The sequence below is a fragment of the Callospermophilus lateralis genome, chromosome 6, assembly GCF_048772815.1.
Source record: "Callospermophilus lateralis isolate mCalLat2 chromosome 6, mCalLat2.hap1, whole genome shotgun sequence".
NCBI lineage: Eukaryota > Metazoa > Chordata > Mammalia > Rodentia > Sciuridae > Callospermophilus > Callospermophilus lateralis.
This window is the reverse complement of record NC_135310.1, coordinates 30,194,237-30,215,091: the sequence shown is the minus strand read 5'-3', so window position 1 is coordinate 30,215,091 and position 20,855 is coordinate 30,194,237. Positions and strand designations below refer to the sequence as shown.

At 33.8% G+C, this 20,855-nt stretch overlaps 1 protein-coding gene across 2 annotated transcripts in view; it reads left to right on the top strand.

Moving 5' to 3' along the window:
• The window catches only part of Pex7 (peroxisomal biogenesis factor 7), a 65,004-nt gene that overhangs the window by 4,352 nt on the left and 39,797 nt on the right, over positions 1 to 20,855 (top strand). Inside the window, exons 4-5 of one of the 2 annotated variants that reach the window (XM_076859696.2) lie at positions 12,550 to 12,627; positions 12,990 to 13,098. The exons of the other annotated variant lie outside the window; for it this stretch is intronic. Coding sequence (XP_076715811.1) covers positions 12,550 to 12,627; positions 12,990 to 13,098 — 187 coding nt within the window. The remainder of the gene's footprint in view (positions 1 to 12,549; positions 12,628 to 12,989; positions 13,099 to 20,855) is intronic. 2 annotated transcript variants of the gene reach the window in all.

Below are 20,855 nucleotides of genomic sequence, written 5' to 3'. Positions count from 1 at the left end.
TTTTTTTATTGCCAGTATTTTTGTAAATTTATAAATATAGGAAATACTTTCACTTCTTCTGTGTTAAAATAGAAAACCAACAGTACCAGTAGTAGGGTCTTAATTACTAGTAAATAAGAAAAACACTACACCAATGGGTTTTCTTAATTATGCATTTTAAATTCAATGTGCATTTCATTTTTACATTTATGAATTGCCTATTCTGTTTTAGAAAACAGAATATAAGTTTTGAGTCCATTGAGATATTGATTTCAGTTTGAAATATTGTATAGAAAATTAATATTTCTAAGATTAGTACTGAAAACAGTGAAAATTTTTAGTTACTTTGTTATATCATGAAGGTTGTTTGAATAAATATAGTTGTAAATTACCATGTTTTTAGAGAATCACAGAGTATTAAGACAACTGTTAAAGGAAGAATTTTGTTTCAGGGTATTCAGTGAAAGAATTCCCATAGTACAACATTGCCAATATTCAGACGTATTTTGTGCCTTCATGAGTTTTACCATCTTCTTATACCACTTGTATTATAAATAATGTTTTTATTTTCTTTCTTTTTAAAATTTTTTTCCCTCAGGAGTTTTTTTGTATATTTTTTTGTTGACTTTTATTGCTTCTCTAAATAAACAAGATAGATCATAAAATAATACATCTAATTACATAAAATGGGTCATGTTTATTTGATTTTTTCTTTAAATCAACTTAAAATTGTTACTTCATTTATTCTAAAATAGTAATATTTGTAAAGTTATAGGAGTGTTAACTAATTTAGCATGTGCATTTACACAGAGTAAATATAAAGCATTATAGTATGTTTTTAATGTATGCTAAAATAAATGTATAGTGAATAAAATGTATATACCAGTTAAAAAACATTTTTTATACAATCAGTGGTGTGTATATTTCCTGGGAAATATGTTCTAGGATGTCCCTAATGGATGGTCATTTATTCTTTACTTATCTCAGTGAAAATGAATTTCACTATATTTAGGAAGTAACTTATTTGACTTTTAGGTTATCCTAATGGTTGGAAAAGTGCTTTTTCTATGCCTGAATAAAGCTCCAATAGCACCCAGCATTGCTTCCCATGCCTTTTTCTGAAATAGTGAGACTAAGTCCACTCCCTCTTTTCTAGGAGAACCCTTGGAAATAGCCATCATGCCCTTTTTAGTCTTCTCTCTTCCAAACTGTGCATTTGTCATTTCTTTAGACTGTCCTCCTATTACATGGTCTCTACATCTTTCACACTCCTGGAAACCCTCCTTTGGAACTCTCCTGTTTTTCTATGTCTCTTTTAATGTAGCCTACTTAATTTATTCCAGAAATGTGATGATCAGTGCTGTGCTATATAAGACTTTGCCACCATAATCTTGAGCCTCTGGTTCTAATAATATTCCCTGAAAAGGCTGTATATCTTTCTCAGCTGTGTCATAGTGGTGGGTTACTTTGAATTCACTAGTAAAGCACCTAGATCTTGTGAAAATCTTTGTTATTTGAACAACTGTTAAACCAGATTTACATCATTCTATAATTATGAAACTGGCTTTTTAAATTGAAAACATACTTTGTTTTGTATCTTTTTTTTTTACAACTGATTATTCTAGATTATCCCTACTCATTTTCTTTTTAAATGCAATTTTGATGAGCATTTGTATCATTTAGGATGCCTTGTAATAAATAGCCTAACTAAAAGCAGCTTGAACAATTAAATTTTATTATTATTATCATTATTTTATTGTATTAATTTGCTTGGTTATGTATAATAATAAACTAAGATAACCTTTTAGTATTTGTTACAGCATCAACTTCACTTCTTGGTACTGATTTTTGTCTTAGTTCAGGATGCTATATCAAGGTATCATAGACCGAGTGGCTTATAAACAACAGAAATTTAACAGAAATTTGTCATAGTTCTGGAGACTGGGAGTCCAAGATTAGGATGCTATCATGACCAGATTATGGTGAGAGCCCACTTCCAGATTTCAGATCATTGTCTTTGAATTGTATATTCATATGGTAGAAAGAGGGTATGCAAGCTCTTGAGAGTCCCTTTTATAAGGTCAGTTATCCCATTCTTGAGAACTTAATCCTTATGACCTGATTGAATTGAAGGCCCTGCTTCCTGTTGACATCACATTGATGGTTAGGATTTCAACAAATGAATTTTGGGGGAACATATTCTGTACATTGTGTATACCATGTGCTAAGGAACACTTTAAGAAGTATTTTAGGTCAAATTAAGCTTTGAGGAGTTTATAAATATTGTTGATAAATTAGTAAGTGAATGAGTGTACACAGTTTCAGTGTTTTTCACTGGTATGTTCAGGGAAGCTATGTTATAAAATAGAGTAGCAAACAATGGGCCGTTTTCTCCTATGGAAGGGTGAACAGCATGGTTGCTGTCAGCCTTCGGTATAAGTCGTAGCTCTGTAATTTACCAGTTCTATGACTTTGGGCAAGTTACTTATTTTTTTCTAAACCCTAGTTTCTTCATTTGTAAACTGAGCATAATAGTAGTTTGTATCGGGGTCATTGTGAGTGCTTGGACCAGAGCCAGCACTGAATAAATATGAACTATTATCATTTGCTATTATAATGGCGTTAGAAAAATGTAAAATGTGTTAGAAATTCTCTGTTTACCTATTTTAATACTTGATTACTTGTGACAAATGCCCTATAATCGATTTTTAGATGTTTAGATGAAATCAAAAAGGAGAGATCTAACAGATCTATTTTAGGCCTTGAAGAATGAAGGTCTTGGTGATTTGAAAAGAAAGAAAAACATTATGTATGTGTACAGCTTCTAAAGTTAGCATTGAAGCAGCAATCAGATTCTTCTCTATATTGTTTAACTGGTGTTTGCTGAAGCCATTATTACTTTTGAACTCTCAAAATGCCTTTGTTTAGATTACTTCTGAACATATACTAGAAGTGGAAGAATAAAAAAAAAATTAAAGTTCAGTAAGAAAGAGGAAAAAAATGAGTGTAAACCCAGAATTTTGTTTTTCTGATTCATGATTTATGGCACAATATTGTTGATAGTGAGTTATGTTGACCTTAAAGATGATATAGAATCAAGCCAGGCATGGTGGCATAGGCCCAGCTACTTGGGAGGCTGAGGCAGGAGGATTCTAAGTTTGAGGACAGCTGGGTGACTTAATCAAGACTCTGTCTCAATTCAAAAATAAAAAGGACATGGGGTAAAGCTCAGTGGTAGTATGCCCTGGGTTCAATCCCTAGTACCAAAAAAAAAAAAAAAAAAAAGAAGAAGAAGATGATGCAGAGTCAATGTAATGTTTATTTCAGCTTTTCATTTTCAATTTACTTATTAAAATTTTTTTAAAATAGTTAAATTTTGTCAAAATACCAAGGCTTATTAATTTGCTGAATTTTTATACGGTATAATTCATTAAAGTTTTTGAGCATAGCTTCTGAAAATTTACTTTGAACTAAACATGAAACTTTTAGTAACCTATTATGGAGAAAATATATTTGATTATACATTTTTTTAGTAATGGTGTGCCATGTGGTTAAAATCTTGTTGACTTTAAAAAAATGAATCAGTTATTCACCCTTTAGTAATGATAGGTGCTGAGAAGGCTGTAATGATGGGTACCAGTAAGAATATTAATATAGAATGACAACCACTCATACATTTAATACTCATGTGATCCATTTAGATATACATTTACATTTAAAGCTGCATAATAGATTTGCTGTCTAAAGGGAATTTTTTTCTTCCTTCCCCTCCCTCCTCTCCTTTTCCCTCCCCTCCCATTCTTTTCCTTAAAAAAAAAAAAAAATTTGTAATGGTTAGAGGAAGGAATTGGACTCAATGTACTTCCTTTCTCATACTTAGTCACATTCAGCCATTCATTTTAGAGTAGATTACTGTAGTAAGATTTCTTTATAGTTTGAAATAGTAGTAAAACTTGTGATTGTGGAGGAAAATAGTTTCTAGTTAGGTATCAGTTGAATCAATTCTCTCATTTTAGATTTTACTGCCAATAGGATGTAATATCTGTATTGGTCAGCTTTTTGTTACTATGACCAAAATACTTGACAAGAACAATTTAAAGAAGGAAAAGTTTATTTTGGTTCACAGTTTCAGAGGTTCAGTCTATTATTAACTGACTCCATTGCTCTGGGCCGAAGGTGAGGCAGAACATCATGGCAGAAGGGCATGGTGGAAGAGTGCTGCTCTGCTTCTGTCTTCCAAGAGGCAGAGAGGGTAGGGAAGGGGCTGCAGGGAAGATGAACCATTCCAGGGCACATCCCCAGTGACCTACCTCTTCTAGCCATGCCTTACCTATCTATCACCCATTTGGCTCATTCATAGTAATGGACGGATCAGGTTACAACTCTCATAATCTAATCATTTCACCTCTGAACATTCCTATATTAACTGTGCTTTGAGGGAATACCTTGATCCAGTCTATAACAATATTGATTGTTATTTTTTAATCCTTATGTTTTAAAAGCATGGCCCAAATGAAAAATGATATGTGATGGAGATAGGCATCTGCAAAAGTTAAGATCTGTGAAAGAGTGTGACACATTTAGGCAACCTCAAGTTCTTTGGTTTAATTGGAGCTTAAAGTGTGTAGTAGAAAGATGGAAGATGAGGTAAGGAAGAGGGATAAAGGTCATTTCATGATGGACCTCTGTCTTGTGCCTGGCTGGCAGGATTGGAGTTCATGCTGTGAAAATTCAAGAGAAAAATGATTATATAGATTCTGGGCCACACCTTGTCGTGATAAGGCAGGCCACACGTGACTGGATAAACATTACCCACGTTCCACTTAATCCACTTTTTTAAGCGTCAGCTGTTATATAGAACTAGACAAATCATTCAGACATTTGAAATTTTAGCATTTAAAATGAGAAAGATGTGCAAATTCTTGTTTTAATTCAGTGGTTCTCAGACTTTGCCCTACTTTAGTTAGCATCATCTGGGGAGCTTTTAAAAGTCTTCATGTCAGTTCACAACATCTGAGGATTGGAGCAAGCCATCAATATTATTTAAAGCTTCCTAGATGATTTTTGTGTACAGTGTTTGGAAGCCACTGCCTTAATTTCATAGTGGTCATATATGTGTATTGTCTAGTATTTTGAAGATTATAGTAATCAAAATGTAGATTTTAAAAATCTTTAATAAGGGGAATGATTTACTTTACCTTGCAAAATCATTATTCACAGTCCATTTATCTAATCTCAAGGCTTTCTAAAAAATTTTAAAGAAGAGAAAATGATAGTTTTAAATAGATGGAAACTGTAATATAATGTATTCAAGTAAAGAAAAATTTTCATGCATGATTACTGCTACTGTATCTGTCATTGCTCTCATTTACTCAGTGTAGGTGTCAACAATACACTTGTCTTCAAAGCAAGTTAGTGAGTGAACCATAGATGGGAATTGGAACCCCATCTCTCTTATTTTAGAATCTATTAAGAAACATATGTAGGAGAATTATGCAATCTTATTTCATAATTTTAAATCATGAAACTAGAAATTATTTTTAGTTTTGCTGCAAGCTCATATGAAATGGATTTATTTGCAGAACTTTTTAAATATATGAGGAATTTTGTGTAAGACAGCAATATAAGCATACGTATTTTAATTTTTTACTTTATTATAAACATGTATTACATTTTATATGTATATATTTCAAAAAGAAACAATAGAAAGATAATGAAAAAACTGAAAAAACTAATAAGGCTTTTAAAGGGAGTGGGGAAGAAAGGGGAGTGAGGACAAAGATGGATATAAGATTTCTCCATATTTTTGAGGTAGGATCATTGAAATATTTTATATAATTAGGAATCACAATTTGAATCATAAAGAAAAAAGCAATGCTAAAATTGAAAACAAACAGAAACAAATTAATATTGTTATCTGTCAAAAGGCGCCATGATCAGTTATTAAAAATAATGATTTCAAGTGACTTTAAGAAACCAGTATTGTTCACCCCAATGGGATGTTTGATAAACAGTAAAAATTTTAAACTGCATTCAGAAAAATCAATGATATTATTTGAAATTCTCATATGTATATCACAGGATAAAGCTTAACAGTAATTATGTCATCAGAAACCAAAATTTTTAATATAAGAAATAAGAGACATGGGAATATAGGGTAAGTAGAAACGATCTTAAAATTGGATATTTTGTGTCAGAAAGCAAGAATGTTACAAGGGGCCATTGGCTGCATGTCCAAGGTTTAGAAGAAACAACTGGAAGTAGTTCTCAGCCAAAGATGGGACAATTTGAATATCACAAAGGATTATAGCAATGAATTGGAGTATAGGGTATATACACACCCTCTTATATATGTATTTTCATTCATACATGAAATTATAATTATTAGAAAATAACTGATCATTAAAGATTAATATGATAAATCCTTATTCTGAAAAGTGATAAATAAAGATAAAGGAACAAGGAATTTACCTTGCCTTTTCTGTGTGAATTTTATTGTAGAATAACAAAAAATTGATTAAATTTTTTTATAACAGAATCCTAGCTAATATATGCAGAAGGAATAATAGAATTAGAAAATCATCATTTAGTAGCCCCTAATGAAATAATGACTGTAGGCGAGGGTCATCCATGGATGTTAAAATCATTAATTTAAGATTGAAACAGTCTCTGAACAATCTAGGATCACTAAAAGTGGGTCAATCAGAAATTATATGCTTCCTAATATAATAGGAAGCTACAAAAACATTGAACTGAATCTGATTAAGTCTCCAGATCTAACTTCCAAATTAAGGAAATAGGAAGGGTAGAGGAAGAAGTTAAATACCACTACGAGGAAACAATTAGCAAATCCAGAATATAAGACAGGACCAATAACTTGGTTGCTTGAGCAAGTAGATACCGTGGGAAAGGTATTTAGATTAAGAGCCATAACAGCTATTTGTAAAATATGGACCTTATTTAGATACTGATTCAAATAAATCAACTGTAAAAAAGAAAAGATATTTTTGTGATAATCAGGGATATAAGAATATAAATTGAGTGTTAGTTGATATTGGAAATTTGTTAATCTTGCTAGGGGTGAAAATGCATAAAACTTAATAACTAATGTAAAAAAAAATCCTTGTCTGCTGAAGTACTTATGAGTAAAATGGTCTGATATTTAAATACTTTAGCAGTGAGTCAATCTGTCAATAATGGGAGAGATAAAACAAGATGGGTAAAAAATGTTGATAGTCACAGAAAATGTGTAATAGGTACCTGGGGATTTATTATACTATTCTCTGTAATTTTGTTCATGCTTTAAAATTCCCATAATGAAAAATTATTTTTAGATTTAAGTTTTACATTAAAAGAAATATGTATCCTTTCTAATTGCTTAGTAATTAAAAGTCAGTGTCCCTATCCTTTGCATTGATACAGATAAGTAAAAATTTATGGACATAGTTTGTATTTGATGGTTTTTAATTAAATAGACCAACTTAGAAAGGGCATTATTTTACAGTAGATTAAAAATTGAGGTCTTTGGGAATTAGTTTCAGTAATAAAAATGTGTCCTCTCAAACTAGTTTTGCTGAAGTTCAGATTTCATAAAGCAGCACAAAACATTGTTCAGTATTTTAAAATTTTTTTCTTTTTCCATTTTTCTCAATTTTTTTCACCACTGCCAAGAGTAATTACATAAGGTAGGCATTTAGAGGACCCTGCTTTTAAAGCATAAAATCCAATGCTGCATATTTTTCTTCCTTTTTATATTTAATTTGATCATTTGCCATGTCCACTCTGAGGGAGTAAAAGAAGAAATGAACTATTCAAATGGAGGGGCCAGAGGAGTAGGGTGAGAGGCAAAGGAAGGGAGAAGGATAGACTGTGGGCCTGTGACAGTCAGTGGTCATTGTGCTAAGATCAGTGAGAAGTCATTGCAGATTAAAAAAAAACAAACTGTGAAATATTTAATACATTCAAAATGTATGTAAAATGTAAAAAATGGTATATTGAACACTTGCATATTCACCATCTAGCTTAAGAAATAAAACATTACCTGCCCCATGGAAGTCCCTGATTGCCTATCTCTAATCCTACCCCTCCTCTCTCTCCTTTTTTCCTTCCTTCTTCCCAGGAGTAACCACTAACCTCAATTTTCTATTTATGTTTTCTTTTTAGCTTTACTACCTATGTATGCATTCCTAAGTCATGCATAGTTTTGCATGATTTTGACCTTTGGGTAATATGAATCAACATGAATCTCATAATGTTGAGTGAAGATAAGTTTTGGAAGTCACATAGTCTGAAACCATTGGAAGGCTTTTTACAGGGGAGTGACATTTATACATTTTTTTCCTTCCTTTTTTTTTTTTTTTTTTTTGCAGTACTGGGGATCAAACTCAGGGTCTCACACAGGCTAGACAAACACCCTACCACTGAACCCAGCCCTTTTTTATTTTATTTTGAGACAGGGTCTTGCTGAATTGCCCAGGCTGGGCTTGAATTTGTAATTCTTATATCCCTGATTATCACAAAAATATCTTTTCTTTTTTACAGTTGATTTATTTGAATCAGTATCCAAATAAGGTCCATATTTTACAATTAGGTGATATGGCTCTTAATCTAAATACCTTTCCCATGGTATTTACTTGCTCAAGCAACCAAGTTATTAGTCCTGTCTTATATTCTGGATTTGGCTAATTGTTTCCTCGTGGTGGTATTTAACTTCTTCGTCTACCCTTCCTATTTCCTTAATTTGGAAGTTAGATCTAAAGACTTAGTCAGAAGCTGGGATTACAGGCATATGCCATCATACTTGTCTTAATATTGTTATTATTTTTATAATTTTTAAAATGCAGTCTGGTAATGGATTAGAGGTGAATAAGAATAGATGAGGAAAGCAGTTAAAGGATGGATCTCTTCAGAGAGATTACATACAGACTTTTTTTTTTTTTTTTTTTGGTATTAGGGTTGGAACCCAGGATTGCTTTACCACTGAGCTGTAGCCCAAGCTCTTTTTATTTTATTAGGCAGGGTCTTGTCAACTTGCTGAGGCTGTTCTTGAACTTGCCATTATTCTGCCTCAGCCTCTTAAGTCACTGGGATTATAGTTGTGTACCACGTCATCTGATGACACACACACTGTTAACCCCAATCTTTTAGGATGTTATCACTCCTGACTCTTTACCCTTGCTGTTCCTCTGATATGGAAGACTTGTTCCCTACTTAAAGTCTTTTCTAGTTCTCTCTATCTGAAGCCTTTCCTCTCATATTTTCAGAATCCAGTCTTTTTTCACACTGAAGTGTCTGCTTAGAGAGGTCATTCCTGATTATTTTATTGAGAAGTGATGCTACCCTTGTTATTGCTTTCTAATTTCCTTATTTTTCTTAATAGGTTTTTTAAATTGCAACTTGAAATTATGCATATTTTTATTTATAAGTGTCTTCTGCTTAAATATAATATCTGTGAGGGTCAGTCTTATCTAATACTGTAACTGCTCCTTTCCTTGTGCCTTGTACATAGTAGGTGCTTAATAAATGTTTGTTGAATAGATTAGCAAATTGATTTGAGATTGGGTTAACAAAATCCAGTTATTGGTTTTCATCTATCTCCTTAAATTTCTTTCTGGCTGTGAACTTTATTCAAAACCTGAAGTTAATGTCCAAACCATATTCATACTAGACATTTCCCCTTGGCTATCTTGCTGTGACTTGAAACTTGGTGTGTATAAATTATACATTCATGTCCACCTTCCAGTGTTCCACTTTTGTTAATGCCACCATAACTGATAGTTGACAAAACCTTGGTATTAACTTGTTTTCACTAACCCTAATCCCTAGGGTGCTATTTATGTCTGGAGGCATCTGGGGTCACTGTTTCATCTCTGATTTCTACTTACTGACATTTTAGCCAGCCCTCAAAGCCCTACTTAAGTCTTTTCTTCTGGGCATCAAGCTGAATCTTCCATCTTACACCCCTTTTGAACTTAATATCTGTAGTTGTTCTTTCATTTTCAAGCATGATCTCCCAGCCTGCTAGTTCTTTACTATGTCCAAATACTTTAAACATAGTAAGATAAGTGAGGTATTTATTGATTGAGTTGACTATGTTTCCTTAATTTCCCATTTAAAAAAATTTTTTTAGTTGTAGATGGACACAAGACCTTTATTTTATTTATTTTTATGTGGTGCTGAGGATCAAACCCAGTGCCTCACTTGTGCTAGGCAAGTGTCCAACCACTAAGCTACAACCCCAGGCCCTATTATCCCATTTTTAACCATGTTCTGTCCTTAACTTTGTTCTTGAGACCTATTACTTGCCATTTGTTGTGTGACAGATAAGAAAGTGTCATCAGCATAATTTTCTTCTCTTCTGTTCTGCTAGGACTGGGTTCTGTCTGAGCTGATGGAGGTGCCTGCAGTGTTAGATATGACAAGTCATAAGGTTTTGACTCTGGCAACACACTGGAGTTGTGTGGAGGCAGGGGGCTATGAGCTGAAGATGTTATTCTTTAGCTAGTAGTTCTCTATACTGTACTCAGTGACAATGCAGGTTGTGAAAGTAAATTTGATTAGCTAAATTATTTTAACAAATAATTACTGAGTGCCTCATTTATTGTGATGAATATAGTGTACTCAAAGCTCAGTGGTTTTGCTCATGAGGAGTCTCCAAAATCTAGCAGGTATGGCAGTTATTTAACATTATTTTTAGTAAAATTTGCCAAGTGCTGGATTAGAAGTGGATACAAACTGCTGGTGGAATGCACAAAAAGGAGCATCTGACTCACTTGGGGGTTTCAGGAAGGTTTCAGTTCATAAGGGAAGCAATGGGGCCACATCTTGACAGATAAGTGGGAATTACAAGTAAACAGGAGCTTTAAGTTCTTAGAGAGGAAGAATTCACAAGCAAAATGGAATCATTCTGAGCCTAAATGCAGCTCCAGTGAGGATAGTACCAGCAACGGCAGTACTATTTAAAACTATAAAGTTTTAAATTTTTTTAAAATAAAATTATTAAGGTTCTGGAAAAAAAAGAAAATTTTACATTTTGTTCATCATGGATTTTTTTGCATTATTTTAAAATTTTAAAAATACTGCATTAACAGATTATTTATCTTGATAATCAAGTTTTAGGGTAGCTAAGTGAGTGTCTCATATACCCTACTCTAGTCCTGGCCCACCTGCTGTCCATATTTATGCAAGAGGGAAGGCACTTTGAATACTAAAGGAACCATTCATAAAGTAAATAGAAGGGGCAGCAAAAGCCAAGAGCTGTTGGGCATCTGTTAGTTATAGATAGAAAAAAGAGTTTGGAAGCAATTGCTAAAGATCTTGACAGCTAAAGAATTTGACTTTATCCTCTAAATTTCCTCTATTAAGGGACCATATAGTAAATATTTTAGATTTTCTAGGTTACCAAGTAACTGTCACAAGTACTAAATGAGTTTTAGTACACAAGCAGCACACAAAGCAGCCATTATCAATGATTGGGTGTGGCTATGTTCCAATAAAACTTTATTTACAAATCAAGCATAGGGTCAACTTTGGCCCTGGTCCACTAGTTATAGTTTTCCAACTCCTGCTCTAAGCTGATGTGAAAAGTCAAAAATAACAATATACTTTAATAACAACAAAAATCTTCATTTAGCTTTGTGTGCCAGATGCTCTTAACACTTTGTTTTATATCCCATTTAATCTTCACTTCTATGTAGTAGATACCCTATGCTAAGGTCATTATGTTTCCCTAAGTGTTACTTTTTAAGATTTCATATCTAAGTGACAAAACATCCAGATTGTAAAGGCAGTATTGGTATTACTGATTTTTTTTTCCATCAGGCTCTAACATGACTCAGTATATAGCACTGAGAAGCAGACAGCAAGTAACCCTTACTTATCACAGTAAATCCCATACACTTATATTTCCTATGTATATGTGGAAATTAAGAGTTTTAAGATTCAAAATAACCTTTAGCTGGTCATATTTAATGACATATACTCAGGTCCATGTCAGGACTACTTTCATCAAGTATAATTATGCACATATGTAAGTTTTGAAATGGTTCACTGAGAGCAGTGAAAGATAATAGTGGCAGTGGATAAATAAAGCTGTTTACCAAGAGATCTGAAAAGATCACCTGGTTTCTATAAGCTTTTTTTTTATTTTTTAAAGAAAGGCCAGATAGTGATATTAATTGAATTTTAATGCTTTCTGATAAACATTGACTAGGCAAGCTTTTTTAAATGAGTAACTTTCTAATCTGCTTTGACATTTCTTCATGGGTGCTGCAAACAATGATTTGTTGGTAGGTTTAAAAATATGTGTAATTTGTTTTAGTGAAGGAGGTTTGGAAATATCCTGTAGAATCATATTAAGGGCAGTTGGAGTCTTATCTACAAGGAGTATGCATGGAGGTATAGACAGAATTTCCTTTCCATTTCTCAAACATCATGTTGAGATGGCTAGGACTTTATTTGATGTTTTAATAAAGTAAATTGGTTGTTCTAGCTGGCTATCATCGTAAAGAGATAAAATATAATATTCAATTTAATATTGTTATGCTTTCTAAACACATTAAATGTTTTTAGGTATATAGTGTTGATTGGAGCCAAACCAGAGGTGAACAGCTTGTGGTGTCTGGCTCATGGGATCAGACTGTCAAAGTGGTATGTCAGCATTGTATTTAAAAACAAAAACTCTCTTCTCCCGTGCTTCTACTGAATTTCTTTTCCAAAGTATTATTCTGTAACTTAAGAATTGAACAATTTTCTTTTTAAAAGATATATTAGAACATTATAACTTAAAATTTTCTAGTCTTTTGGCTAGAACCTAATTAGCTTAGCATTGATTATTTTGGCCCCTAAAAGACCACCTTGTTTTTTATGAAAATAGATCTTAAAGCCTTGAGAAACATGTGTATTATATGTGTATATGTAAATATATATGGTATATTGTACATGTAATATATGTAAAAGCATACATTTGAATTTATCTCTGTTAAATAATTAATCTATTCATTTATTTGTAGTGGGATCCAACTGTTGAAAAGTCTCTGTGCACCTTTAGAGGTCATGAAAGTGTCATTTATAGCACAATCTGGTCTCCTCATATCCCTGGTTGTTTTGCTTCAGCTTCAGGTAAACAAATCTGAATTTACCAAAAACTTTACTTGCAGTGAGGGTGGCCTTGTTTTTCCCCATTAGGTGGCACTGTGTACCCTAAATTCAGAGAAAAGTGGAACTGTTCTTTGGTGCTCTTAAGAACTTTCATTCTTTACTAACCTCTTTAAAAGAATTAGCTGAGACTCAAATTGCTTTCCAATGAATCAATGAATCTGACTCCTAAAGGATATCTCCTTTTTTCCTGGCAAGGACAGATTTGTGGTTGGTAATGTCATAACTGAGATAATAAATATGTTTGAAAGAGAAGATCTTTTGTCTTAGAACAGTATTGAACCTGTGAGATGCAGGGGGTGTGATTGGAGGGGGTGTTGTCAACAAGAGGTTGAGTTTGGAGCTAAAAAGTCTGGTCTTGTGAATAAAAATTATGTCCTTGGCTCATGATTGGTAACCAAAGCCATTGTAGTAAATCAGAGGAGTCAGGGAAGACTAAGTAGAAGAAATCTTGAAATAGAGCACACCTGGGCAAACTGCTAGCCTCATGTCAAAATGGTTCTCTGACAGTTTTTATAAATAAAGTTTTGTTGGAGCACAACCATGTCCATTCATTTGTATGTTGTGTCTGGCTGCTTTCACACTGTAGTGGCAGAATTGAGTAGTTATAGAAACCTAATGCCTCTCAAAGCCAAAAATACTTTCTGTGTAGCCCTTTACAGAGAGTGTTTGCTGACCCCTGCTATAAAACCTTGAGGGGAGGTAAATAATTGGAAGCTTTTATGCACAGTTACTTGTTTAGAGGAGGAGATAATACAATAACTAGAGGAAGAAATAGTGTACTGCTAGCATTATCTTCTTATTTAATTATGCAGTATCCAAAGATAGGCAACCACCAGGTAAGATGTGTTCCATTCTTGATAATAAATTATGTCAGTGCCCTGAGTTTTTGAATTATGTTGAAAGGTGTTTAGTCTGCTTTTAGTTGCTGTGACCATACTACCTAACAACAACAGAAAAAAAACTTAGAGATGGGAAAGTTTATTTTGGCTCATAGTTCCAAAGTTTTAGTCCATGGTCAGATGAGTCCATTGCTCTGTGCCCAAGGTGAAGCAGAACATTATGGTGGAAGGGTGTGGGGGAGGGAAGCTGCTTACCTCCAGGTGGGCAGGAGGCAGAAAGGAGGATAAGGGAGGAAGGGGCTACAGGGAAGATGAACCTTTCTAGGGCATGCCTGCAGTGGTCTACCTCCTCCAGCATACCTCATCTGCCTACAGTTACCACCCAGTCCATTTAAACCAGGATGGACTGACTACGTTACAGTTTTTACAGTGTAATTATTTTACCTCCAGACATTCCTGCATTAACACAGGAGATTTTGGGGGACACTTCATATTCAGAACCACAACAAGTAGTTTCCATAGGAAATATAATGAGAGAAATTATTTTCATTATTTTATTATTTTTTAACTTTAAAATTAAAAATTAACAAATTTTTGTGAATTCTGGAAGTATTATTAAGTTGAAGACACTCAAACAAAAACTTTGAGGTAAATTCTATGCAAACAAATATATCCACTTGGATTATGCAATTTTTGATATTCTAATTGTGAATAATGGTAATATCTCTGTATGGAGCCATAGTTAAGAAACATTTTGTTCTTTGATAAAATGAACATTTTCTAAAATGAAGAGTAGTTTATCTGTGAACTTATGAAATTAACACACTTTTAAGAATTTCTAAGTTATCTGAGTTGTAATTTTCTTACCCATGATCTGAATTAAATCTTTTCCAAAATATCAAGTCTTCTGGGATGAGACCACTAAAATATTGTTCCTACTTATATTTCCTTTTCTAAGGCTGAATTTCTTCTTTGATATTTTATTTTTCTGTGGCACAGCTAACCATAGGCTGTATATATATTAAGTAAACAGCAATGTTAATATACTTTGAATTTATTAACCATTTAACCTATGTCTATAACTTGAGTTAATCATCTTTTATGCTTTTAATTTAACGTAAAGGATGAATTTCATGCATGTAGTCAGTCAGATCTGTGAGATGACCATAGTTCAGTTTAATTTTTAAAATTCTGCCTTTTTATATTTTTTACCATTGGTGAAAAGCCCTAATATAGAATGTTAATTTGACTTACATTCACATAATTTTCTTAGGGGAGGAATGTCCTTGGCCTTATATGTACTATTTCAAAGGGGTCATTTCAAACTCTGGATGGAATTAGTGGTATAGAAAATTTCCACCTTCAACAATAGTAAAAGTAAAGGCATGTCTGCCGAGGGCGCTAATTGGCAGCATTCACAGTGAATTAATTTTAATAATAAGTATAATTTTGCATATTTGGAAAAATACCAGTAAGTAAAACTTAAACTACTGATAGAGTTTAAAAAAAATTATTCTACTTTGCTGTAATTGATATGCAGTTTTGTTTATGTTAACATTTAAAGTTCTAAAATTGCCTTCATTTGTTTTGGGGGGGTTTGTTTTGGAACCTGGAGATTGAACCCAGTACCTTGAATATGCTAAGCCCATGTTCTACCACAAGGCTACACCTGCACCCCACCTTTATTTGTTTTTAACCATGTTTTTTATAGGCCTGTGACCAAATATAAAATCTGGTGACAAAATCATGAACTAATACAGCTGCATTTATTTAAGCATCTGTAGAATGGTGTGTATTAGGCCTTTATTTGAACTAAGTCACACATAGCTCTTCCTTTTACATTGGCTTTTGTGAAGCACTATATATTATTGACTCTGGATATTGCACATCGAATATTCAGTGTATGAGACTGAACAGTAGAAAAAGATTAATTGTAGAATGAGCAGTATAATCCAAATACTTAACTTTTAAACTACTCATATAGGAAAAATGGGTAATATATAAAAATGGTCTTTCAGGGGCTGTGGCTGTGGCTCAGTGGTAGCACACTTGGTTGGCATGGGTGAGGCGCTGGGTTTGATTCTCAGCACTGCATATAAATAAATAAAATAAAGGTCTATTGACAATTAAAAAATATTTTTAAAAAATGGTTCTTCAGGCTGTGGCTGTGGCTCAGCGGCTATGGGTGGCTCAGCAGTATCACACTTGCCAGGCATGTGTGAGGCACTGGGTTTGATTCTCAGTACCATGTATAAATAAATAAATAAATAAACGAATAAATAAATAAATGTCTATCAATAACTTAAAAAAATCTTAAAAAGTGGTCTTTCATAGAAGCTTCTGTTTAATTATATTAGCTTCATGTGTTATGTTAGAAATACAAATAGTAGTCATGTTATCCAGGACTTCTTTAATTAAAAGTGAAAAATATTCTGACCCAAACTGCATTAAGGAAGAAGATAATTTATGTTCTGACACAGTTGAAAAGTCTAGAACTAGCTTAGGCTTTAGAGGCTGGTTAGATGTAGGTCTCTGTCTCCTGTTGATTGGTTTGGTGTCAGGTACCATATGTTGGCAAGATGGCAAAAGCTCCAACCCCTACATCCTTTCTAGCTTTTTCCAATAGGAAAGGAAGAGATTCTCTTGTAGACATTCAAAGTTTTATATTCTGTCATTGGTTCTGATAGGTACATGTGGATGTCTCTGCAGCAGTCACTCTGCCCAAGGAAGGGGATGAAATGTTTTGACTCACTTAGGTCTGGTTTAGCCTCTGCAGTTGGGAACAGAAAATGGGAGAAGGCAATACCTAAACTACTGTGCTGAGGAGGGAAAGAATCAGATTCAGTAAAAGTAGGTAGGTAGATTCTAGAAGGCCAGTCTTCGTTAAATTAGGTACATGTAAGGCTTAAAATAAATCAGAAGGGATTTAATGAATAAAGCATTGAACCTTTTAGCTCTAAAATCTGTTCCTTAAAACAACCACAACAAAACCTTTTAAAATCTTTCCCTGTGAAATTGGATATAATAAAGCTGTTTAGAAATTTTGAAAACTCATTGGAAGGTTGATTTATTGAACATTTACCATTTTCTTTCTTTAATATTTTTATTAGTTGTTGATGGACCTTTATTTATTAAATAAAGGTGCTGAGAATTGAATCCAGTGCCTCACATATGCTAGGCAAGCGCTCTACCACTGAGCCACACCCCCAGCTCCAAACATTTGCCATTTTATTGACATAGTCCTTCATGATGCTTTTCAAATAGTAGCCTATTTCATAAATTTGAAAAGATTTAAAAGTTCTTTTCTATTCTGCAGAACTTTTGTAAGGAGTTGTGGTGTAGTAAGCAGTAAACTCTTATTGTGTCTTATTGTGCCATAGTCATTCCAAGGGAGACAAGAAAATTGCTTACCAAGCCATGTCAATGTATTAGCAGGCAAAGGAACTACTTACCAGATTTTTTTTACTTGTCTTGTTTTCATACATTTCCTATATCACTGTATATTTTTTATAGAGAATAAAATAATAGGAAATATATAATGTATAATAAATGTATAATCTCTTATAACTGGATTCTTTTCACAGGCAAAGACTAAAATATTTTTGATTGTTATTACATAAGATATGGGAGCAACCATCTAATAAGATGTTTTAAAACAATATAATAAGAGTTTTAATAAACATCTAGTAAGAATTTTAAAAACAGATCCGAGGTTTATTTTGATTGTTGAGAGGGACATTGTCAGGTTCAGTCAGTATTTATCGAATATTCACTGTTTACTAGGCATAAGAGATTAAAGTGAGGAAAAAAATAGAGCTATCCTCCTAAAGCATATTGTCCAGTAAGAAAGAGAGATGCTAAGAAAAAACTAGAAGCACATGATGGTAAGGGGTGTGAAGTTCTTTGCAGGAGAGGTACTATAACACAGTGATTAGGTACGTGGACTTTGGAGCTAGACTGCATGGGATCAAGTTCTGTTTTCCTCACTATTGTGGACTTTGGTCATGCTACTTGATCTCTATATTTTCATTATTTCTAAAATAAGATTGATAGTAATACCTTATCATGGCTCTGGAAATGTTACCTCCTTATGTAACACGAGTTCCTGGAATTCTATGGAAACATTATTTATTCCTGAGTTTATTAAGGTTGTTTGGTAGGGATGCTTCCCTGAGGAAGTAGTGTCTAAGCTGCTACCTATGAACTACCTATTGTTAGGAGATGAGGGGTAGGAGGCCAAGGGATGGGATGTGGATAGAACAGAACATATTTGTAAAGGATCAGAATGGCCTTTGCAGTGCATGTGTGCTGCAGGAATGAGCAATCTTGGCTTTTCTGAGAATGAGAACTCTGAGAACAGTGGCTAAGAGTAGCTTGCTCTAGAGAATATGGAGTGCACAGTTACGTAATAGCATACTAGTCCAGTGAAGAAGAATATTTGAGCTCTTTATATAAAGAGGATTAATATGAAGCAAACTTTCTTTTGAGCCATGAAAACTAAATTACTGCTTTTACAGACTCCATATAATTGCATAAGTCATAGCCATGCCTGAATGTGTAGGGTCTAGCCAGTAGTTAAAATAAACCTTATTCTACTGTAAGAGAAAGTCATATTACATCTGATAGGCATCTGGCATTTCAATTAAATCATTGGTGCCCAAAAGTACCCTTTTGGTACTTAGTTCACTCTCTTTGTACTCATTATTATTACCTAATTTCCTCTTACTTACTGCAATTTGGAATTAGACATAGTAAAAGCCAGCACTTCCTATTCTGGTTCTGTTGCCAATGGCAGGTCTGCAAATGATAAAGAGAAGCTGGTAATTCAGGTGGGTCTATGGCATGTCATAGGACTCTGATAAACGTCTGGCTGATGATGAAAGGCCAGTTGTCTGGAAGATGTGATTTTAAATATCGATGTCCTGAAAGAGTTGAATGAGTCATTCAGTATACCATTTGGCTAGAAAGTCTTTTCTTTTACCTAGGAAAGAGAGATGAGGACAGAGTACCAAATGTGTAACCACAGGAGTGATTAAAAGTCTTAGCTCCTGCAGAGCAGTCTACATTTTTGTGTCTCTTCGGTTAACTGCACTAGAGGGACAACCTAAACCGACTTAAAAAAAAATGTTGTTTGAATATGATGGTTCAGAACTATAATACTGTGTCAAGAGAAATAGAGTAGCCATTCACCCAGCCTTTGTTGTGCTGTTGTTTAATCTTTTACACATATACAGAATGGCATGTATTCTTATGTATACAGCCTGATGAATTTTCACAATGAGCACATCTGTGCAGTCAGCACTCTGTCCAAGAAACAGAACTGTACCAGAGGACCCTCTTCTGTTTTTCAAGTCACTACTCCTCCTCTCAGACACTCCACCCACGGTAAATATGTCTGCCTTCTGACAGCACAGATTAATAATGTTGCCTTCTTTATACTTTTGTGTCTTCTTTGTTTTGTTTGACACTGATTCTTTTGAAACTCAGCCATATTAGTGCTAAAATAAGTTACTTCGTCATCTCCTAATTTATACTCATTGTAATGCATTGGTACTTTAAGGAAATTCACACATTCAGATAATGTAATTATCAGGTGAATACAAGATAATTGGACTTTAGGCAGAGCTTTAGTCATGGCTGTATCAGACCTTATAGTTTCAGGTGTAGTATTAAATATTAGTTTTGAAAGTGAACAAGCATCACTTGTGCACTTTGTATGTTTTAGTGGAAGCTTCAGACTGAATCAGATGTTTTTATCTGGGGCTAGGCTTTTTTAGAAATGAAACTTGGGAGAATACCATTCACAATCTCCATGATAAGTGGTCTCCTTTGCCTGTAAGTGATAGTACTGGCATGTCTTAAGTCATTGAGACATGTTTTGAAAGCATATTCTAGAAAGGTAAGGGATGCTTGAACTGCCCCATGACACATTCTCTGTCCTTGGTAACTTGACTTTGTAGTGAGACACATGACCCAGAGGCTTCTGAATGTTAAATTTGTAAATTCTACTATAAGAAAGTGGTTAGCATTATCTTTTTTCAATTATATTTCAGAAACACACACACAAACACAAACATGCACCCCAAATACTCCTCTTTGTCCTGCTGGCTGTGGTCAAACAGGGAACGAGATATTACGGCTGGCTTTACTTGGACTTGCTGCTGGCTGGTGTGAGCCTGTGTTGATCTATAAATCTTTTTAGAAGCACTTGGTGAGAAGAGGTTGTTCAGAGGCTGATGCTAGATATTCACATGTCACTCTGCTGTAGATACTGAAGGCTGAGGAAAGTAAAAAAATGTCATTTAATCAAAGGTATTTGGAATTCTGAAACAAATTCCACTGGTTAGTAGCTAAATTGGAAACAGTGGTTATTTTTAAGGTCCATGAAGATATTTTAAGCTCTAGCCTATATCAGTTCAGAATTATTTCCATTTGGCTCATTCCCTTTTATCTCTGCCATCATTAGGTCCAAAAATGTTAGTTACTTTTACCTATAAAAGTGTTTTCCAGCCTTTTATAAAGTAGCAGAGTGGTGTTTTGAAATTAAAGAAGGAAAAATTTCACACACAAAGCAATTTAGTACATATTTATGGATCTATAAGAGTATTACAAAACATAGACTAAAGCAGACATGCTGAAGTCATGCTTGTGGTGGCCTCTAGGCAGGGAGAGTAGGAAGTAGGATTGGAAATGCAATTTTATCTGTAATGCTTTATATTTTATTTCTAAATGACAGTCTACAAAATATCATATATATATGTATATGTATGAGAAAGAAAATGTTTTTCTCCCAATTTAGAGAAAAAGTAACATAGAAGCCAGGTATAGTAACACATGCCTATAGTGCTAGCTTACTCTAGAGGTTGAGGTGGAGGATCA